The 24919-nt window shown below is 28.8% G+C and overlaps 1 protein-coding gene across 1 annotated transcript in view; it reads left to right on the top strand.

Annotated features, from left to right (window-relative positions):
* LOC142326261 (protein cueball-like) overlaps positions 1-24663 on the top strand; it is a 39821-nt gene extending 15158 nt beyond the window's left edge. Inside the window, exons 2-6 of the mRNA XM_075368583.1 lie at positions 2582-2826; positions 6004-6512; positions 8562-8910; positions 23398-23491; positions 24148-24663. Coding sequence (XP_075224698.1) covers positions 2582-2826; positions 6004-6512; positions 8562-8910; positions 23398-23491; positions 24148-24215 — 1265 coding nt within the window. The 3' untranslated portion in view covers positions 24216-24663. The remainder of the gene's footprint in view (positions 1-2581; positions 2827-6003; positions 6513-8561; positions 8911-23397; positions 23492-24147) is intronic.
* Positions 24664-24919: the final 256 nt, after the last annotated feature.

The raw sequence follows: 24919 nt of genomic DNA, 5'->3' as shown, positions 1-24919 counted from the left end.
TAGTTATGAATATACAATATTTCATGGCGCCCCTATGAAGAGCCATGTCTCTCCTAGGCACCAGGTCCACAGTTTGGAAATCACTGATCTAAATTATTAATATCAACAATATTGATTAATTTGGATCATGATTGTATCTGCTTTTGCGGTGGTAGTGAGGTTACTCTTACATATTTATTGTTGGATATTCTGAAGTAAACACGCTTGTATCCTCTTCTTCAAAGCAGGTTAGGGGACAGTGTAATAAAACCTAAATTAGTTTGGCTCATCATGCTTTGCTTCCAGCTCTTGATGAAAAAAGGTTATGTAAATATTTCTACCTTCCTCCATCAAAATCCCCTTCACAAGAAATCTGCAGACAACCTTTTCCAATATGGTGGTTGTCATATTTTTGGTGAAATTTAGCATATTAATATGCATGACTTTATTTCCTTGGTACCACTATTTTATGTATCTGTAGTATTTGTGTAAACTGTACCTGTATTTACTTGTATATACCAAACCCCTACAGAAACAGTAGTATCATATTGGGTCAGTCTAACTCTGAAGTGTTACTGTAAGAAAATGTGTTACAATTTTAAAAATGTATTTATAGGAGACCATTCTTTCAGTATTGTAATTTGAATCGATCCTAATCCTTTTTTAAATTGATAAAAAGTTTATTTTTTATTCTCATTTCATAATTGTTTATTTAGTAGTAAAAGAATCTGTAGACAAATAATGTGGCCACCACATATGATGCAAATTTTATTTGTTGATGAAGCTAAACGTCATGTTTTTTTAATTTAATAACATTACCTTTGTATAATCTTTGTTATGAATGGATCATAATATAATCCTGTGGAACAGCCATATAATCTTTTCCAATTTTATCAACAAGAATTAATTTAGCGTGCAACAGCAAAAGAGCTAATTCTTAGCGGTTGTTAATAAGAATTTTCCTGCTGTTTCCTTTTATTATATCAATGAGCCAATAAACTATTAGGTAACATATATCTAATTGAAGCTCCACTTATATTTAATTTTTTTTTAACAGCATTTGTAATGGGTCAGCTATAAAATTCTGTATGTGTAAATTTTGCATTGGGTCAATATTTTTGAGCAGACAACTACAATCCATGCAGACAAGCAACAATGATCAAAAGAATATTTTACAATAGGGGATTAATTTGAAGGTTGTCTCCACTTGAACAAAACTGAATAATATAAGGTGATTATAAAGAATATTTAATCGGGTCGCATTGACCTGACGTAAGTTATTAAGTGTTGGTTTACAATCCTTCTAAGTAAAAAATTTAAGTTTTTATAGTTATCAACCTGATTTACTTTTGTTTTAATATAGATAACATTATTTTAACTGTTTGTTTTCTCCAGTCAGTTTTCCAGCGACTGCCGGATGTGAGTGTATAGGCAAATTCAATTGCTGCTACTGGCTTGCCAGGCCTGACATAGCTGCAGATGTAAATGTATTAGATGCAGATGGTAAATGTTTAGAACCGACTCAGGTCAACCGCTCCTGAGATGTGTGGTTAATTGAAATCCGACCACCAAAGAATCCACAGTTTAGAATTCAAATCCATATAAAAACAACTGCCTTTACAAGGACTTGAACCTCAAACTCTCGACTTCAAAAATCAGTGGATTTTGTGATGACGAATTTAACCACTAGACTAACCCGACATTATTATTTTAAATATATAGATTAATTTTAAAAACTTTTAATTTAATTGATATTATGTATAAGCTTCCTTTGCTTGAAATAATTTCTAAAATAAATAATTATCTTGTTACTTGTATTTAGATTAACAAACATTACTTGCGTTTGTAGTTTGGAATCCTTAAATATAAACAAACAAAAACTTGAGACTACATGGAAGAAGGGGGTGTTTTTGTATAATTACTTTTTTTTATGTAAATGGAACCCTTTGCAAACGTATAATGAAATACATTAATATATATTTAATGTATTTTTAAACATTTGAAAATGTTTAAAGAGTTTTTGTGTTTTGGAATTGTTTTTGAAGAAATGACTGATCTCTCAGAAACCATTTGTTACCCCAGACACCTCCTTTATGTTATTTATAGATAATGACTTGCAATATCTTACAAAAAGTTTGTAATGCACCACTACAAACATTGGTGTTATTTGTTTAACAAAAATGTGTTAATTCATTTTTCAGGTGTTAACTTCAATTTTATTTCAGTAATACTATGAGAAACTACTGCTGTATAAAGCCTTGATAATGTTCCAAGTTACGTATATTATACTGTTTAAGGATAACATTTTTTGTAACTCCTTCGTAATTATATTCCTCAGTAATGAAAAGTTAAAATTTTTGTCTGAAATTGTGTGCCTGACAGTTACAAACTAAAACAAAAAAACATACAAGTTGTTAACAGAACTTATTGCTAGAGAATGTAGTATGTTTTAAGAAGAAAATTTGTAATTTTTTTTTTTTTTAGTAAATCATAGTGTTTATTTATTGTTGTTACAATCCATACATGTATTAATGATAAATATTATGTATAAAATGTTTTACTGTTAATTGTTTAGTAAAGTTAAATAATTAAACTCTTTCAGCTGCAAATGCACATAAGCCTGTGGCATTGAGTACATTGGGTTCAAGATTTTTTTGGACTGATGTTGGAAGCGAGGCAATTTATAATGCTAAGATAAACAATGAAGATTATGATCGTGTAACTGTGTCAAAATTAAAATCCTACTCTAAAAAGTATTTTTCTAAAATTTATGGTATTGTTTCAATTTCCCAAGAATCGTATCTTGATCCTAAAGAATGTAGCAAAGTTAAAGAACGAAAGGATCAGGTAAGACAGTTTATAAATATTTATTATTCAGCTACCAAACATTTTTATATATGTAATTTAAGTAGATTAGTTCCCATTATTTAAATTTGCCAAGTTTGTGATCCATTTTCTCAAAAACCATTCAGCTAAAATTTCAAGGCATTATTTGCGTACTTGTATTGAAACTGCGCAAGTATACTTATGTGATATTGTTTTTTACCAAAGAAAAAATATAAATTCTTAAGAAATGTTAAACTTTTTCAAATTTTGAAGCAGAAAAATGTTTTTATGATGTTATTTTCCAGTAGTTTTTCATAATTTAGCTTCAGTAGTTACAGAAGTTTTTGAAAATTGATTTCATGGCTGATAAAATTGGACTAAGTTGAGAATGTTTGTGGGAGTATTTTGTCTTCAAACTGCAGCTACGTTGTTACACCAAGAATCTTTTGCAGTGAATATAATTCATGGTTCAGAGAGTTATCGGTCTACTTCTTGAGAAATTATATAGCTTGTACATCATTTTTCATTTTTTCAGATCATCTACAGTTTTTCTGAAACATTTTGCTTTCTGAAAGACACTTTTGTTTTATGTTTTGTGCCAGCATTTGTTAATGTGATTGATCCTGATATAGAAGTGTAAATATTTCCTTTTTAACAGAATAATTTCCTACTAAAAGTGTGCGGATTCAATTTGAAGTAAAAGTGAAGTTTTGATATCAAAGTTCCTTTACAAAATTTGGAACTTGAAAAATGGGGATTTTGACCATGTTAAATCATGAACAAATTAAACAAAAAATTAACGACTACATACACATTTAATAAAAAACCCAATTTTATCTCATGAAAAAATTTACTGTTATACACTCTAAACCAAACGTTTTTTTGGGAGGTTTAGTCATTCACTCTCCTCAACTTAATATTTGACCCTAGGCAAGATAACACTATTTACTTTGATCAGGTTGAGAGAAGCTTTTAAACTTTACTTGAACAAATATATAAAAAGGCATCACTCCCCAGGTTTATGAGCTTGCCTTAATTGTAGACTACAAAAATAAAATTTTCTTTTTTTTTAGAAAAGGAAAACTTTAATTTTTATTTGAGAAATATCTTTTCTTACTTCTTTTTGAGGTAAATACCATTCTTATTACAAGTCTTGTTCCTAAAAGTTCAGCTTTGTTTTTTCTCCAAATTAAGTCCGCATTATTTTCATCTTCCATGTTTCCTCTGTTCATCACTATTTTTACTATTTCACTATTTATTAGCCACTAATGTCAGTGGCTTGCTGTGTGACTCCATAGAATGTTGAAGTTTAGTAATATAGAAACCGGTTTATTAAGCATGACAGGTTGTTGGCATTTTATGTTACACCTTGTTTCCTAGATACTATTCCTTGAGACATTCTTTGTGTTGTAGACTGCATCAGGTTCAGAAATTTAAAAAAAAGTTTATTTAAAATATCTTAGGTCAGGCATTACGCAATTGACCTTGAAAGACTTGCCAAATGCCTACTGTTCCTATTTAATGTACTCTTCTTATGTTCGGTTTTTTTTTACAGTACTACTGTTCCAATTCATAATGCCCGGTTGTTTCCTTAGTAAGATGCCAAACCTGGCCTAACAAATCCTATACTCAAGAGAAGAGAGAACGAGAATGCTACATGTTCCTTTGGCTTAGAAGGATTTCATATTCCAGGACTAAATATCTTTCATTTTCATTGCCTTGTTGGTATGATCTATGTGTCTTCTGAAAAAATGCTGATTAAGCCATTCTTGAACATATCATTTTCAGTTAACTCAATGATTTGATGTATACAGACTGACAAGTGATTCAGTTGATCCTCTAGTATGTTTTTATGCGAGCAACTAGTAGAGTTTCATTTCAAATGTTGTTTTCTCCTTTGGTGAATTACTATCCCTATGAAGAGAAATGTACAATTCATTATTTGTGCAGTTTTGGCTTTAGTTTTTTTAACGGCATTTTATATTTCTGTTTTTTTTTTAATAACTTAAAATTGATATTCATCTTTTATTTCATGCTTATCTTTCTTATCGATGAGTTCTTGTGTAATTTTTTGTAGACTGTTAACTATTAATTTTATATCATCTGATCTACTACAAATCAAATTCAGTTCATTTTAATGAGTCTAGTATTGTATTATTAATGCTTACTGTAATCCATTTTTCCTTTTTTAGTATAAATAGTGTTTTAAACAGAACTTTTTAGTATTTCATTGTTCTTATTTTAGAATCAAACCATTCACTTGATATGTTCTTAGTCTTAAAATAAATAAGTCAGTATTGCTATTAAATGTACCTGTAAGACCTTGTTTAATGTCATTATATTATATCATGCCTACATTGATGATCATGTTCTTAATTAAAGTTCTGTGTGTATCATTATTATGTGATTTGTGTCTGTAAGTTTTACCAAAAATATTTTTTCTTAAGGTGATGTGGCTTTATTAAGTGAGCTTCATATATTTAATTTCCAAATATTTCAGTCATATTCTAAGATTCATATATCACATTTTCTAATGAGAAAATCTGGTTTACGTTTAGATAATACTAGGGCTGTTCAATTTTAATGGAATCATGGATTTTGAATTCTCGCCTCAAAGTTGAAATAGTGAACCATGCATACTGTCAAGGTGTTTTACAATGGTTATGTGAAAAAATTTGCAAAAATAGATCAGAGTTGTGGTGAGATGACTGATTGTTCCTTCAGTATGACAATGTTCCCGCACACTCAGCTTTGTCAATTTGTCAGTGTTATGCTAAAAATCAGTCTTCCCTCAGCCTCCCTACTTGCCAGACCTGGCTCCTTGTGATTTTTGCTTATTTCTGAAATTAAAATCTGTTATGAAATGATGCTGTTTTGTGACTGTTAATGACATTAATACAAATTATTCACACACCTTAAAGGCCATTTCAAATGAAGCTTAACAATTCGCGAAGTGGAAACAACGCTGGGAAAAGTGTGTGAATAGGTGACGGTAGTACTTTGAAGGGGACAAGGACTAATTATTTGTAAAATTAATAATAAAGATTAAAAAAATAAAGTTCTGTTATTTTCTGAACAGACCTCATATGCAGTTGAAACCATGATATTAAAGAACTTAGTGTATTTATTCTTTATTACTCTTTGCATTAAATTTATTTTTATTATATATTGTGTTAATTGATCTTATTTCTTCCTTAGGTTGAAGAAGACATATTAGAGGTTGTAGATAAAAAAAATAAGCTTTTGGAGGGTATGAGTGAAAGTGTTGAAAAAGGAGAATTATTATGTTTCAATAACGGAATAGAATCATCCGGTGAATGTATATGTAAACCAGGCTTTAGTGGAGATCATTGTGAATTATCTCTTTGTCATAATTATTGTTTACATGGAGAAGATTGTGTTATTATAAATAATAAACCTGTATGTAAATGCAATTCAACATGGAAGGGAGAAAGATGTGATATCGATGTGTGTCTTGGTTATTGTTATAACGGTGGTGATTGTTCAGTTGATAATAAAAAGATACAGAGGTGTAATTGTAGTGATGAATTCACTGGAGAGCGCTGTGATAAACATGTGAAAATGCAGCATCTTTGTATTGCACATTGTAGTTTAATGGTAGCTGGTTTTGATGAACAACAAATAATTGATATGTCATCTAGTCATGAAATTCCCGAAGTTTTAGCAAAACCTCCTTCACCTTGCAGGTATAGTACTTTTTCTTCTTTTGTTAAAAGTTGATTTTCTTTCTAAGCAGTAAGCAATATGAAGTATGAGAACCAATTTAAATAAATGCATATGAAATTTAAACTATTTTATTTTAATCACTACACAGCTACAAAAAAGAAAATGTTTTTTATGTGCGAATGTACTCGAAAAACAAGTTCAAAAAATTCAAAACAAAAAAAGATAGGCTACCATCTTTTGCTACTGTAAAGAATTTTGTTTATATGAAGATGAAAATAACAGCAGATGTTTATTGTGAAACATTAACATAGCTTGGGAGAGTGATACGTAATAAATAGTAATGGATGCTAATGAAGGGAATTAATTTTTTTATATGACATCTCTACCGCTAAGGGTGTACTAAACAAATTTAATTTGCATGCTTCTTACCATCCCCCTTTCAAGCCCCAGATTTGGCACTGTCTGATTTTCATCTGGTCACAAAATTGAAGAATTGGCTGGCTACTTGATACTTCAAAAGTGATGACAGATAGGTACTTCAGCGACGCCATTCTTTGTAGAGGAAAAAGACAAACTGATGTCAAATACATGAATTTGTGCAGGTCTTTGTCAAAAAGTAACATGAGAATATATGTAATTTTTGTTTATAGTAACATTTTTCTATTTATTTGTTTATTTTTATTGCTCAACTTGAGGTTAAGTTATAATATTTCTCAGATTTAAATCGTTCTTTACGTGTCTTAATGTTAAGGGTGTGACTTAATACTTGTTAGGGGTGATACACACTCTGTGAGATTGAGCTTTGAGTACTTGAAGGTATGAACATAGCTACCTGGCTTTTAGAGAGCTCTACCTTATATTATACAGCATTCTGATAATATAATATTATTTTGAAATATGATATTTCAGTAAACATAAAAATACTTTATACAGGTTAGAAAAGAAAAATTATATCGATCGAATTGTTGATAAGCTTATTTCATTGAAAACAAAAAGGGAAATACTTCAGCATTTGCCTGGATAGATAGATGAAAACTGAAAAAATTTTGGTCAGAGCAAAAAAAGTAATAAATAAAAAGAAAAGTGGAAAAGATTTGAGTACATATTTTTATTAAGAAATTTTTTTTCCAAAAGTGACTTTTTTTTTAATAAAACAACCTTTTTAAAGTAATCTTTAATAAATCATTTAGATTATTAAATAATAATATTATTAAAGGAAAGAAGCACAATAAGGTCTTATGTTAGCTGTGTAACATAGAGTTCTCTTGTCTGGTTTGATAAAGTTAACTTATTTTTATTTTTTTATAATAAAAAAATAAAACATGAAATTTTTGAAAGATTTTATTATGCTTTATACGAGAGGTTATCTCTAAAGTAAAGACAGTTTCATTATTAAAAAAACTTATTCTGAAAACTTTAAATATTTTTATTTCTCTTAAACTACATACTTTATTTTACTTCTCTATATAATCGCCACTTTGAAACACCAGGAAAAAGAAGAGCCAGGTCAGAAATCGTTGAGCAATGATCTTTTCTGATTTCATCATTGACAAATTTCAACAGGTCCTCTGTTATTATCGAGGGCCTCCTCAGACATTCTTCATCGTGCACATTAATTCTGATATTTCTAATCCTTTCACACCATTTTTGAACGTTTCTTTCATCCATTACATTATAACCTTACACAGCACCAACTGCCTATGAATTTCAGCCGGCTTAATGTTTTGATGGTTTAAAAAACATATGACTCGATGTATTTCACAGTTGGCTGTAACATCGATTATACTACAAAGCGACAACTTACAGACAACAATGCAGTGTGCTCATTAGTAGCATGGCTATGAAATACACAGGTTCACCGACCTTAAGGAGAGCAATTTCCCAGTGGTCTTTACTTTACAGATATCCCTCGTTCTATACTTGTGCACATATTTATGTAATTTATCCACCGCATAAATAAAATTTGTTCTTGTAGCTAATTTATCAATATTAAACAAAAACTTTGCTTAACTTATGTGAAAATGTTTACAGTCTGTAAAATAACCCATTATTTATTCATTATTTTGCAGGTGTTCAGATTTTATGAATTTGAAGAGTCCTTCAGATAAATTTGTAAGTAGTGATAGAAATAATAATACTACTAAAATGGAACTGTTGCCGTCAGTGAGTAGCGAATATGTAAAATGTAATACAAAGTTATATGAAATTTCTATAGGTATTCTTGCTTTGGTATGCCTGATTTTAATGGGATTGTCAGCTGTACTTGGATTTAAGGTTTTGTCATTAAGAAAACGTCCTCGTATTAAGAAAAGAATTATTGTGAACAAGAATGTTACACCATTAACGTCACTACCACAAAATACTGACCAGTGTGAAATCACTATTGAGAATTGTTGTAATATGAACATTTGTGAAACGGTAAGGTTTTTTGTTTTATGTATATGTATAATTGTAATAATTTTTTTTAAGTTCTAAGAATAACACGGGTGCTTTAATTATCCCTTTGTTGTGTTTATTCTATAATTACAAAATAACTGTTCATTTACATTTGCTTTAATCAAATACAATAGATGGTATACATGCTATATTTTAATGATTTTCCTTCACTTTAAAAAGTATTTTTTTTATCCTGCAGCAGGATCATGGTAAGATTGTAAACTATCTATCTACCTTGAACAAAGGTAAAATCTCATGGTTGCTTAACCTTTTGCTTTTCTCCTTTTTGTTTTTTATTCTTTCTTTTTTGCGCGAGTATTATTGAAATTGGATCGGTTGCTTTCATTTGTAATGGTAGAACCATCTCTCAGTTTATCCAACCATCTCTTGGCCAGAAAAGTATCCATTTCTTTGTTGGGACTTAGCAGAGCAGTGACCTTCTTTGCCCGAGAAACTGTCAAAGGACTAAGGATTGCAAATAAAACCAAACTAATAGCTGAGGTGCTTACATGGTAAAGTTGGGCCTGTTGCTCATAAATTTACTGTACATGGACTTACTGTCCGTGTACTGATATCTGGTTTTATGAAGCAAAATGTTTATTATACAAAGTTATATATTTTATTTTTATTATAATCTTAAAATTAAGAACTTAAAATACTTATTCTCTAATATCTAGCATCATTGTGCTCCATTTTAGTTTTGGTAATGATGTTATAGATACTATTCTTTTTTTTTTGCTAAGAGTTGCATTTACTGTAACATAACATATGTTAAACATAACATATGTCTTGTTTGATTAAGATTTTATGTAATTGATAATTAATACTCTTTCTATTAAAAACTATAAAAAAAATAGTAATAAAAAACAAAAAAAAATTTAATACCTGTAATGAAATTATTAATTAAAAGTGTATAATGAAAAGGGCCTTTTTTGTTTGTATCATTAAGATCATTAAGGATCTGGTTGCATTCATTCTGATTTTTTTGGTTTTTTTTTTTTACTTTTTAACAGTTAGCTGTAATTATGTGTCACGAAAATAATCAAATTTTTTAATAATTTTATGCTACATCTATGATAATATTTTAGTCGCTTCATGTTCAGTTATTGGATTTAATTTCATACGTTTGTATGATTTGGTGGTGTTTGGATAATTATTTATGTCAAATTTTTGTTTGTTGTTTTTGTTAAATTGATAAAGAGGTGTTTATCTTGTGCAGTAATGGTTGTTTGTTATCGATCATGGTAATGGATTTTTCTTTTTTAAATAAAGAAACTTTTTATTGCACCGTGACTTTGACTTTGCATTTTTATATATTTGATATTTTGTGTATTATTATTGTTCTGTAGTAATGATAGAATTTTTTTCTGGCTTAGCTTAGCTTTTTTGTCTTCCTAGGATTAGGAGTAGTGCAAGCGACCAAAAAAAAAAAGAAGAAAACAAATACTTTGGTGGCGATATTGGGGAGGGAGCCCATCAAAGTTTACATTTTTTTTTTAATTTTTAAAACTTTTTTGTGTTTATTTAAACTTTAATACTATTAAAAGTTAATAAACTTTTAATACAGTTTTAACTTTTCATAATTCATCCCGATCCCCATAAAAGAAATCTTAGGTAACGTTTTATTTTTATTATTGGTTTACAATTTAGTGAAATTTTGTTTTTGTTACTTCCATTTAACACAGTAAACAGAAAATCAAGAAAAATTCTTTGAAGGTGATTTTGGTGGTGGGGAGCAGAAAAAGTTTTGGGTTTTTTAAAGTTTTTTTGGTTTATTTAAATTTATAATGATAATTTTACAGTAAAGATCATTAATTACCTGCACCCCAAAAAAGAAATTTCGGTAACTTTTTCATATTTAATTGTTTTTCTACTATATAAGATTAAGTAAGTAACCAATGCCAGGAAAATATTACAATTTTCTCGTCAGATTTTTTTGTATTTCAGTGACAATACTTTCGGTCACTTATGTAGTTTTAGTGTTACTGTCCTATTTTTTCTGTGTTTTATCTATAATTAAAAGCAATATATAATCATAATAATATATTTTTATAACTAAACAATACTATTTGATTTAAAATGAACTTATCAGTATGAAGTATTTTTTATCATATAATATTCAGTATGATTTTCTAATTTTTTAAATTGATACAATCTGAATGAGTTTAAAAATATACACGTAAATATGTTTAAAATATTGTTAATCATACTTAATAAACAAGAGACCCATCAATTTTTTTTTTTGTTTTATTAATTTAAAATTCATTGATGGATCCATTATTATTAACAGCAATTTGGTTGATACCCCATGTATAATTTTTAAAGAAGAAAAACACCTGGAATTAAAGCATGTTTGTTGTATAAAGGAAACCAGTATTTTCTCTTAACTTTCATTTTTATTGTTTATATATTTTTCTTGTTAGTAAATGAACCTACTAATTTTACAAAGATTTTGTCATCAAATTAAAAAAAGATAATTTTTGCTAGGTAACTGCCATGTTTGCCACATTCTAATTAATTAAATACATTTAAGGAAAGTTCAAACTGGCACATAGCATTTGTAGTGTTGTAGATGATGGTGTGACTGGTGGAGAAATTTTTAAAAGCTGTTCAACTCCAATTCAGATTTTTAATTTTTTTATGAGTCATTATGGATTTTATTGAAATAAGGATTTTTCCACCTTTAATCCCACCTGGATTTACTTCGGTTAATGATATACTGTATTTCATAATTATGCTTTTCTTTTAATTTTGTTGCTTTATATGCAGTATGTATATATTCAAAAGCAAAAACAAAGTTCAGTGCTCTTACTCTTACCTTTTTTTTCATTTTTTAATTCTCCCTTATGTATCGCTACTGCTTTCAAGGATTGCTCATCATCAGTCGATTAAAATTAAAATTTCAAGATTACACATTAAAATACCATGTTATTACAGATAATTAAAATTTTTTAAACATCTTTGTGGTCACCACTAAATACAGCACTATACTCACCAGGGGTGTACATAAGGGGGGTTACTGGGTTTGAACTCCCCCTTTTGAAGATTTAAGTACTTTTTAATATTAGGCCTGTAAAATAAACATACTATAGATTTACACATATGTATTTGAGTATCTTTTTAAAAATCCATTGAATTCTCTCCTTGTATTTCTCACTCAGAGTAACAAAATCTGTTGACATAAGATCCAGTCTGCCGCTCTTGCATCTTCAATAATTTAATCCCTGTACTTGGAGCTATAACAGGTACAGTACATCACTCTATGTACAACATAGTAGCCTTCATTCAGCATTCTTACAAGGTGGCAGTACTCTCACTGGCGCAGTGGGTGTCAGCATATACCCCTCCTCATCTACTGGAAGAGAGGAAAGACCATCAAAGCTGTGCCACTTATTAAGAAGGTACAATAATAATGCTGACCTTGTAATAAAACAAGGCCGACACCATATAAAATTACTGTTGTAAAACATATTGTCGGGACAGCTCTGCATTGGCAGCAATGCATATATGAAATATTGTACATTGTCGAGTGGTATTCGCTCATTAGTCTGAGTTCAGATTGTGTTGTGGAACATTCGTTTAACGTTTTGTGCATTATGCAGTTCATATTTTTAAATATAAACTTCACATTATCGTTCCATGTTCTTTAATATGTCTAAGCGACCGATATTAAGTTCAGTTTTACAATTTTTTAGCAAAATGTCATGTATCAGTAGCGATTGTTGTAATGTTAGTGAAAATTTCACATTGCCAAATATTTCTTTGCTGCTACAACGTGATGATGCTGTCGCAAATGTTCTTCTCGAAACTAGTAACCCTTCTGTGAAAACTCAGCTTGTGTTGAATGTACATCACCATCGCTCAATAATGTTGATATACCTGTTGAATCATTTAGAAGTGATAAGTGTATTGTTCTGGTTTTTGGAAGCTTCAACATTTCAAGTTCCAGTGAACCACACGCTTATGATATTGGTGTTTACATAGGAAGAGACTTGTCTAATGAAAAAAACTGGATGTCTTGAAAAATATCTAGGAACCAAATCCAGGTTTATTTTTCTAACAAAAGGAAAGAGAAATCTGCCATTTCGGTTTAAATGGCTTTACTGTTGGAAGTGGCTTGCATATTCCAAATTTAAGGAATGGAGTTTTGTAAATTTTGTATACTTTTTGCTCCAAGAAGCGGTGTTGAATCTGGCAAGTAACCCTTAGGTCAACTTTGTAGTGAGAAATTTGACAACTGGAAGGATGCCATCAAGTGATTTTCAGAACATGAGAAGTGTCTTTATCGCAAAGAAAGTTTGGAGGTAGCCGGTACTTAACCGAAATTTCATGCGGGAAGAAAAAGTCTATAGATGTGCTAATATATACTTCAACAACTCAAAAGAAACTGGAGAACAGGAAAAAACTTATTCCTATTACTGAGAGTATTTTTTGTTTTGCGGGAAATAATGTATCGCTGTGCGAGGCCAGAGGGATTTAGGATGAATAGAAGTCGAGGTCGACCAAGAACTAGAAGAAAATGATAGCAATTTCAGGGGTCTTCTTCACTTTTCAAGTAAGACTGATACTGTATTAAAAAATGTGTTATGTGTTGGAAATGCACAGTACACCAGACCTAGAATACAGAATGAAATAATTGAAGAGTGCAACGACCTGATTGTTCAAAATTTCGTGAAAGAACTTAATACCTCCAGTTGCTTCTCTGTTCTCACCGATAAGACGTCAGACATATCAGGCTTAGAAGAATTATCTCTGTGTATTAGTTACATTGATAATGAAAATTTCACTGTGAAGGAAAACTTTTTACAATTCATATCATTGTATGATGTGACCAGAAAAGGAATCATAAAGGCAATATTGGACAAGTTGCGTTATTAAATGTAGACATAAATAAGATTTGTGGTCAGGGGTATGATGGAGCTATGTCCATGTCAGGAAAAGTAAACTAAGTCCAGGCACATGTAAAGGAAATAATGTCGTCTATATGTCCACTGCTTAGCACACAGCCTCAACTTAGCTGTATCCAGTGCTTATGAAGTAACTGCAATTAAAAACTGTATGGGTACAATATTGAGTCTGTACAAATATCTTAATACCCCTAAAAGGCAAACATGTTTTAAAATCGGTGATGTGAAATGGAAACTACAGCTTTATGCAGTGAAAAACTCAAGTTTTCGCAACACGTTGGTTGGAAAGGTATAATTCCGTGACCGCAGTGATGGAATTGTATAACCCTATTATTGCAACCCTTCAAAGCATATCAAAATGGAAATATTGAAAGACTTTCAGTACCTTTTACCTACAAACCCAGACTTTCTGTCTCAGGTTTCTGCTTTCACTTCGCTCACAGAATTCTACACCAGTGGCATAAGAAGTGGTTGCCAGGAAGATCCGAGTAATGGATTAAAATTACGGTAAGGAAGAATTGCATGTCTTGAAAAGGGAGACCAACTGAAAACGGCCATAGATGGGTTAACTATGTGCAGTCCCAACATAATACCAAATATATTCACTTTGCTAGAAATATTAGCTGCACTTCCATTGTTCACATATATAAATGAACGATGTTTCTCAATGCGTAATTCTACTGGAAATACATATTTGTATGGATTAGCACTCAACTTATATAGAAACTACACTCCAATTGCAGAAGATGTGTTAAATGAACTAATTTAAAAGAAATGTTGTTTTGACATTATATTGTGAGTGCTGAAATTTCCAAATGTAACATTTGTAATGTACATACTGTAAGCCACATACATTATAAATGCTATATTTAACTACCAGTACTCTTTTTGAACAATGATTTTTCAAAACAATAATACACTATAGTAGAGTACTGATTTGAACTTTTAAGACAACCGCATTCAATAATTTATTCAAATTCCTTCATACAATGTGAATTCATCAGTGCCAGTTTCATTCGTCAACCTCAGTGAGTCCAAATTGTGTTTAATTAAATGTATTTCATTATATTTGATTGCTTCCGTGGATTTTATATGTTATGTAAAGTGTCTTATGTATCGTATACAAATAACCATTGACTAAAATGTATAATTATTGTGTAGTCTAAGTGTAGTAATGACATGTGGCATTGGCACAAGCATTTTTATTATTCAGAATGAAATAGATGTTAAAAGTTGTTAAAAAAAATTGTAGCCTAAGACTGTGAAAAAAATAATTTATAGATTTTATTAGAGTATTTATGATTATGATATGTTTGAACATATCAAAATGAATATATCATAGCATGATATAATAATAATGATCATAGTAATAATAATAATAATAAAATAACACACAAAGTTTAAAATACTGATGTCAATTGTAAACAGTTTTAATAATGACACTCCCGTAACAAAATTCTCTGTACACCACTGGTACTCACTTGCTAAATACAGCACTATACTCTGCCAGCGGCTAGCCACAAATATGTTTAAAAAGACAATTAATTATTCGACCACATGTTTTATACATGTAATAACTTTGTATTTTAATGTGTAATTTTGAAATTTAATTTTAATCAACTGATGATTAGGAATTCATCAAAAATGATACGTAAGGGAGAATAATAAAAATGAAAAATAAAGTAAGAACTCTTATTTGGTTCTGTACTGTGGTAAATTGCTGAATTTTGTTTTTGTTTTGAGTTAATTAGTACAGAGGAAAATATGGACAATTTAAAAATCAATTTTACTAAATTAATATATATATATATATGTGTGTGTGTGAATAATTAATTTAAATGTAATTTTTTAAGTTTATTTTCCTTGTGATTGGACAGAATTAAATATAATCAAAAAACATATTTTACTTAAAAATATGACCTTTATTAATTGCCTATATTAATATATTTATATATATATATATCAAAGACAAAAGTATAAAGATCATTTACCACCAAGAGTACAGAATTCGATAGTGCTTCCTACCTTATGCTTATTATTTTTTTTCTAATAGTGCTTTTGTGGTTTTCCCTGATCATCAGTTAAAATTTTTCTTCCAAATAAGATAGGAAGCATTATCGTATTCTGTACTGTTCTTGGTGGTAACAGTTTTTTTTCATGTCTCTTTGAGATATTAGTACAGAGGGGAATATGGACAAATACAGTAACAAAAGAATTGTTTTTGCTGAGTTTATATATACACACACACATACATTCACTATTTGTTTTATTCATTATTTCTAATAATGGATTTTTACTTTTATTTTTTTGCTCTTTTCGGTTTTTTTTTTTGTTTATGTTTGTATGTTGGTTAGTTCCTTAACAAACCTTTGTTATTGTGATTTATTGTATTCTGTGCTTTGAAAACTTTTTTCTGTAATTTTTCTATAAAAATTTCCCATAGTTCCCATAGTTGTTTGCTTTTTGAAATCTTAATTAGTCCTTTGTTAGTTATGCATGCGAGTTTGTAAAGCTAAGCAAGACAAACCTAGGACATATGCTATCTCTTTATTTTAAATCATTGAATTAGTATGCAGCTTTTTTAATGTTTGTACTGTGAATATATATTGATGTTTATATTTGGTTGTAAAAAAATTCATTTGGAAAATTCTTGAATCTTTGCATCATGTGCACAGATAAATTACTCTATTTTAATTGTTGTGAACACTCTGTGCTCTGTTGTGTATCTTTACTTCAATTTTTTTTTTTTAGTGTTCTGTATATTGAAGGGTGTTCAATAATTAAACAGATAAATGACTAGAAAATTATTATTTATTTAAGTATTATGAAACTGATCCTGTTTTTTTTTTATACATATCCCCAGCTACATAAGCTACTTAAACTATTTTTCTGTGAACTTTCTTATTCCAATAATAAATAATTGTTCGCCTCAGTGCTTTAACCATTCTTGTAACACATTCTTGATTAAAATCATTCTTTGACTTTGTTCATTTATTTTATTAATGAACATATTCATTATTGTATCTTGTTCATTGTTGCTGTATTCGGTAAACTCACAAAACTCTTTGTGAGGACAAAAAAAGATGTAAGATTCGGATTGTAAGGTAAATGTGGCAACATCTCGTTAGCCAACTTTTGAATAGCTTCCCATGTCTTTTTAGTGGTTGGAGATGGGCTTTATTGTGCTGAAGAATTACATCTTTTGAGAGAACCAGGATGCTACTTCCGTATTGTAAATTTGACTTTTTGTAGCATGTTGACAAATAATGTCACATGTTCTTCCAAATAATTACAATAATTTGGGCCTTGTATTCTCGCTTAAAATGATGAAGCCAGATTTCATCACAAATTATTATTAGATTTAAAAAAAAACATTGCTTTCCAGTGAAAACTGTTGTTTAAATTCACTACAAATGTAAATTCAAGTGTTCAAGGCATTTTCAGTCAACTGTCTTGAAACTCAGTTCAAACACATTTTGTTCTAATTTAGCTAATTGTGATTAATGGAGTGGACAGGTCTGATACTTACATTAAATTTAACAGATTTTCCAAATTTTTATCTGAATAAGATCAAATTTTACTTGTGAATAAGATCATTAATACAATTTTGCAAAGCACCATACAAAAATCTCCATGTTTTCTATGAGGAAAAATTGTGACACTTTTCTGCCCAATTTGAAGCCCAAATTATAACAGCTGACAGGTGTAAGAGTATAGCTCATGAATTTTTACAAATGAAATCTTCCAACATTTAGAATGTTTTTATTTTAGTCATTATTTTCACTTACAAAAAGGAACATGTTAAGAATTGTGAGGTTTATTATTTTTTTTTATTGAAAATTACTAACATATTTATTTATTTAAGTGTAAAATAAATGTTTATATAAATGAATGCCACATAGCATAATGAAGCACCTTTCTATTTGACTATTTTGACTTTTCGGCACATTATGTCTTAATGGGATACTTTTTTCTGTTTGCTTAAGTTTCTTTCTTAATTCTGTATCTTTACTTGTGATATAAAATTGTATTTATTTTGTAAATTGTGCAGTAGGTTTATTGTGTAAATTCTGGATTAAGTTATTGTTTATAATGTACTTTATTGATTAGAAACTTTAGAAAGTTGAAGAACTTTCAACAGAGAGCTTTTGGAATCGTTGGCGAATTGAAATAGTAAAATAAAATTAGTGTATTGGTATATGATCTATATAATGATTTTTTTTTTTGGCAAGGGTGGGGATAAAATGAATAATTAATTTTCATTTGGACAAGTGTATGTGAAAAGGGAAAGTTCACTTGAAGTATATAGGGTTAGAATTATTTGAAGGTATAAAGAGAAGTGAAAATATTGGACAATAAAGTTTGTGATTTAACCTAGAAATGTTGTAGAATTTGTTATGTGAAGAAGATAATGATAATAATTATTTTTTGTTCAAGTGTATTCGTATTTTTGCATTTCCATCAGAAATAATTTTAAAGTCTATTACTAATTGTAAAATGAAATAGTGTCATTTTCATTTCCAGAATTTCCTTGTATCTGAAATTTAATTTTCCCACATTACATCACTCATTGGATATTACAATTTAACTATATTGGATGTGCTTTGCAGAAATTTAAAAAAATATACCTTAGAGTCTACCCGGTCAATATTATTTGGTGATTATAAAGATAAACCGATAAGACTTATTAACACTTGCTTGGATTTAAGGGTGGTCACCATGATTGAATCTACTTTTTCTCATGGTTAACCACCTTACATGTTAGCAAATAAGCTCACATAATAGTAAAACCATTAACCAGAAGACAAACTATCAGTATATATTGTCAAAAAGGTCTGTGGACTTAGAAATCAAAATTCTCCTCCGCTATTTTTAATTTTGTTTAAAGTATAAATTTATTATTTATAATTAAAAATGTTCTTGGTGACGTGAGTAATACAGCAGTTTTTTATTTAATATTAATTGAAGATTACTGATTGGTGTAATTTTTGAGATTGCTTAAAAGATCCTTACTTTGCTTAGAATTTTTAAGTGTTTATTATGTGTTTTTCTTATTCTTGTCTATTATGTGTTTTTCTTATTGTGTTACATGTAATTATGTGTATTTTCTGTCAAAAAACATGTGTTTTTGGATATGCACATGTTCATACATATGTGTATGCATGAGTGAGTGCACACACATATAATACACACACTTGTCTTGCATGAATAGTAGATATGGATAACTGTAAAAATGTATTTATTAAACATTTATTTTAAATATATTTATTTATTATTTGCTTTTGTTACTTAAAAACAATTAAATCTCAAGTCATCAGTTAAAATAATATCTAATATAACTCTAACTGTTTCTGTTAAATTATAACATAATTTTTTAAATTTTCTTTAGTTTCTTATGTTTATATTTTTGATTTTAACTTAAATTACTTATATCATTTGCTCCTATTTCCTCCAAAAGTTTTAAGATCCTGATAGCTCCCATTTCCTTTTAAATTATCTTCAATTTTTACTATTTTCTGATTTCCTTCCTTTATTCTGCATCTTCTACTAATCCTTCTAGCACTGCTTTAATCAGTACTCCTCCTCTGATGTAAGGTCCCAAGCTATAGCTTTCCCATTTTGAAATGTTCTTATTAAGAACATTATTGCTAGTTTCATTAACTCTCCTTATTATTCTTCATTCTTCACTTTTCTACTCATTTAATCTTCTTTTAACACCATGCCCACATTTTAAATGCCTGTACCTTTTTTTTTTTTCTAGTGCATATCTTTCACATCTGTACTGAAGAACACTCAAAATAAAAAAAATCCAAAAAAACCTCTTCTTTCATTCTTACTATGTAATAACTATTTCTATTAAACACATACTTAGTCATTGTTATCTTGTTTTCAACTTTGCAATCTTCTGTTAACCATGCTGCCTCGTAACTATTGCTTAATTTATTAAATCTTTACTTCTACTGTGCAGTTATTGGTAGCTTATTGTGTCTCCTATTGTCATTACTTTAGCTTTCCTAACATTCATTTTTGTTCAATAATTTGCCGTAGCATCTTCTAATTTTATAATCATCTGTTCGAATGTTCTGTGCTTCATGTAGAAGTTAAAACACAGATAGTTTTATTTCCTAACAAAAAAAAAAAAATAACCATCTATCATCTTGCCAACCTTATACAATTTTTTCCTCTCTTATGAATGTATTTGTTTATAAGTTTTTGTGTTTATTTTTATGGCCATTTTCTGATTCGGTTAGTTCTTTTATCTTTTGTCTTTTAATCTGTACTTTGAGTTCTTAATATTTCCATTTGACAGTCACATGCTGTTTTTATATCTTAAATATATCCTTTACCAATCTCCAAATACTTTTCAACAATAATTCTTAGTAGCCGGATTGCATCCCTTGCTTTCTTTCCTTCCTGAATTCAGATTGTTGTGTAACAATTTACATAATTTTTCCTTCAGTCTTTTGATCAGAATTTACAGAAAAATCTTTGCTGAATGAAAAATAAAATTAATTGCCACATAAATTTTGAAACTTTAATACTGTTTTTTGAAAATTGGAATCTGTTAATTAAGAAAGTCTTGCGGCCACACCCCACTGTTGTAGATTACATTGTATAATTTCACCATCTCTTGTAATCCCTCCATTAAGACACTTAATTTATTTTATTGACAATGCTATCTATTCCTACAGCTTTCTATTGTCCATCTATATATTTGTTTATTTAACTTAAGATTTTACAATTGCAGTCCCTACTATATACTCTTCCACCTCAACCTGATCTATGGGAATGTCATTTGACTTTCTGTTAGGTTACTGTATACCTGTTACCTTTTAAGTACCTGTTACCTTTCTGTTACCTTTTAAGTATATATTTCTCTTTGTATAAAACTTTGCCATTTCTGCTGACAACTTTAGTGGCTAAGTTTTAATTTAGCTGTTTTTATTGCTTCATCATTAATTTTTGTATTTTTAAAATTTCATTTAGATCTACAGTATTTTATTTTTTTATAGTTAAATGAAATTTATTATTTTTTATTTTAATTTATATCTACTTACTGAACTAAGCCCCATTTTGTAATTACAAAATCCTTGATCATGTTAAATTTTAATTCTTATACAGAACTGGCTGGTAAGCAACCTTGTATTGCAGTGGCTAATCATCTGATTATAAAAACTTATAATATGACAAGATTAAGTTAAATTTTTTAATATATATTTTATCTGGTTCTCTACGTAATCACTGGCAACACAGCAGCATTTTTGTTAATGATATTATTTATTATATAATATTCTAGTTTTTATTTTCGTTTTATCTTCTTGATCTACCTACATAGTTTTCTCATCAAATTCTCTCATAAATTTAATTTTTCTTCTGTTTGTTTTTTAGAAAGCTTAATTTCAGATTTTATTGAATATTAGATCTGAAATTAAGTTTCCTAAAATAAAATCTGAAATTAAGCTTTCTAAAGACAAATAGAAGAAGAAAGAAATTTGTAAGAGAATTTTTTAACGTAACAAACATATATATATATATATATATATATATATATATATACTTACATAACAGTATGATGATACTAATTTAATTTAGCGCAATCCGTCTGAAAAAAATACTTGCCAAGTAAAAAAACCTGAAATAAGGAAATTAGAAAATTGTGATAGTGATATATTTATCTTAAAAATAAACAATTTTTAAAAAGTACAATATCATTATATTAAAATTTCATCAAGTAAAAGAGGAAAAAATAGTTCACCTCTCAATATATTTCTTTAATACATAATAAGTTGCTTTCTGTTGAACTACTGTCTTGGTTTCCCAAATTTATCAGTATATTATCTACAGTAATATTTTCATACTACTGTCGTCTGCTCGCTTCTTTTTTTTGAAAATTCATTGAGTTTAAAACACGATGTAGTGATGTACCTCTAGAAAGATTCAGCAGTTCAGAATCAGTATTCACAGAATTTAATATTTTATTCAATTTAGGAAGCTCGTTATTGAAATAAAATGTATTAACTTTTTTCCTGATAGGATTTTAATAAAATTGTCTAACTTTTCAATCATTTTTGGACACTTTCGAATCTTTTTACGGGTAACATGTTTACCATCAATTTGAGTTTCTTTATTATATTAAAAAGTGTTCTTTCGCTAACGCCTGTTGTACTACTTGCTTTCCAAGCAATGTCTCTGACTGCAATTTCAGGATTTTCTTGTTTTAAGGTTTTGTATACAATGCTGATTTTTTTTTCAGAGCTACTTTACTGGTTTATGTTTCACGACAGAATCATTCATTACTAAACCTGATTGGTACAAAAACACAGGGTTAATTAGTTAATTAAAACTGATGAAAATAAACTGAATAAAATTGTTACAAAATGAGTTATAAAACTGTATTGTGTACCGTATTGAGCAACAAGATAACTTATACTGAAATACCATCTTTCCCTGAACTGAATAATGGTACAAAGCATTACAAATGATGCTGTCATTATTAAGCATCACTAAGAAAGGCGCAATAAAATTTTTAATTGATTTAATTGCTTATCATTGGCATGCCACAGTGCCAGGCAAGTGATAGTTTACAGTACATACCCTTAAAGCAACAATTGCATTTGCACATGAGAGTGACAGAATCCCTCAGGGTTTAACTACTGAGATATTGCTTGTACATTTTGAATTCGTATATAATATATATATCTGCTGCATGGTTTTGGGAGACAAGGATTAAGTTCTTGTAAACACAAAATTTCAAATGCTTCTATTCTTTTCCTTTTGCTATCTTACTACCCATGATTCACTGCCATGCAGTGTTTCATTCCACACAAAAATATTTTCAAAATCGTCTCTAATTCTTAGGTTTATATTTAATTCTTTTTAAAAACTCTCATTGCTGGTCTCATTCTGCTTTCGAAGTGTGCATTACTCTGTCCATCTTCATAGTTTTATACCCTAAATAGCAAAATTCTAGAATTTTTGGTGTATTATGTTTTCTTGTATTATTATTTAATTCCTCATTTATTTCAGTATATTTGTTTTATTCTCATTTTTCCCAAACTGAATTTCTTTCCTTATGAAATTGAATTTTTGGTTTCTGCCAGAAACAATGCTGTCAATAAATCAAAACATTTTTATTTTTCTCCTGGTATATTTACACTATTCTCATATTAGATTTTCAACTCTTTTGGTGAATTTCAATTCTTACTAGTCGTTCAGTTTTTCAGTTTCACTGGAATTATATTTTGTAAATCCAAAAGCTTTATTGCTTTCTGAATATTAAAAAGTGGTGACTATGATTGTCTTGTTATTTAAAAATTTTATGATTCTTGTTTTAAATTTTAATGATTTTAAGGAACAGCAAGTAAGATGAACAAACCAGTTGTCCTTAAGTCCAGTTTAGCAGTCATATTTCCAATTGTAGTATATGTGTAATCTATTAGCTATATTATTATGTAAATTAAGTTTTTTGAAAATGATCATTATAATTTTTTATTTTGTATTGAAAAATTAGTTTTTATTTTATAAAAGTAATAATTAAGAATTCCACTGTTGTTTGTTTCAGCCTTGTTTTGAGCCTGATTTTCGGAAACCTCGTAGTGTTGAAAAATATAAAAAAGAAGAAAACAGAAATCTTTTGTCAGGAATTGATCTTCCTGGTGATGATTTATACTGATGAAAATTGAAATTCTGCAGCATTTGAGCTTGCAATTGTTATTGTTGGAATTTAATTTGTTATTAATTTTTGAGAGAGTGAATTTTGCTGGATTGTATGTTGCTTGTCTTATCTTTAATTATTTTATTTTAATAGATCTGATTCTTACAGAAATCAGGCTGTTATACCAAAGCAAGTGTCTCAAATACAGCATTTTATTTTCTGTGTACATTCCAGATTGTATGCTGTATTCTTTTAAAATTATATATGTATATGTATAATTTATACTGCCTTTACAAAGAAAAGAAGTAATTTGATATTTGCCAACTGCCATACTAATGAGAGTCATGATACCTAATGCGCTTTTAATGTGTTTATTTTATGTGAATGTGTGTGCATATTCTTAGTGCGTGCAACTGGTGTATGGGTGTGTATTTATAAATGTGTTTGAATGTTTGTAGTATGTTTTTAGTTTTATTCCAATAGGCTTATTTTTTAAAATCAAGTAATTAATCGGATCAATTTGAATGCACTAACCTTGAAGAAAATCTGTTAGGTATTTATTTTTCTAGAATTCTTGCGTTATTTTAGTGCAACATTTATAAGAAAGTAGATTAATATTTATTATGTAGGTTAATATAATTTTTTTTTTTTTTTTAGATAAAATTATATTTTTAAATATTTTAGCCCTAAATTCAACAAAGATAAGACAATGCAAATATAGATAGAGGTGTATGTAAGCCTGTTCCTATTTTCTGTGAAAGTTTACCATAAAATACTATTAAGAATGGAATGAAGTGTTAATGTGTTTATATAAAAGTGGTTTGGTGCTAAAAATAAGTTGGTCGAAACAAAAGATACATTGTAATGAGGCCTTAGTATTTGTTTAATGTAGTAGTACTTAAAGACTGTACTAGGTTTAATTTTTATCCATGGCAGCAATAATAGGCAATTTGTCTTATAAAATCGAAGTAACTACTTATTGAGTATTATTCTGTGTACTTAGACGATTAAAACTTAAAATCATTTAAAACAAAAAATGATTGACTTTTGTGATTGTTATAATTTAAGATAGTGTTTATTTATTTTAAAGAAATATATGCCGATTTAGTATGTAGACAATAAAAAAAAAAATTATGAAAAAACAATTTTATTTATCTGCTAATTTAATTTAATTGATAATTAAACATTTGTGTAACTTTGTAAAAATCAAGGTAAAGTATTATAAAGGAATCTTTTCAACAGCAATTTTGATAGTTCTCAAAAAAGTTGTTTAAAGTTACTGATTTTTTATTTAACAATAAGAAATAAAAAATAACAGTATAACTACTATTTGTGATGCAAAACAACAATAAATGTCTTTATTCATATTTTATTTCTATTTGGTGATCTTAATAATGTTAGGATATTTAACTCTTGGGCATTTGCGCTT

The sequence above is a fragment of the Lycorma delicatula genome, chromosome 6 (assembly GCF_047948215.1).
Source record: "Lycorma delicatula isolate Av1 chromosome 6, ASM4794821v1, whole genome shotgun sequence".
Classification (NCBI taxonomy): Eukaryota; Metazoa; Arthropoda; class Insecta; order Hemiptera; family Fulgoridae; genus Lycorma; species Lycorma delicatula.
Note: the sequence above shows the minus strand (reverse complement) of the source record. Positions and strands in the feature narration are given on the sequence as shown.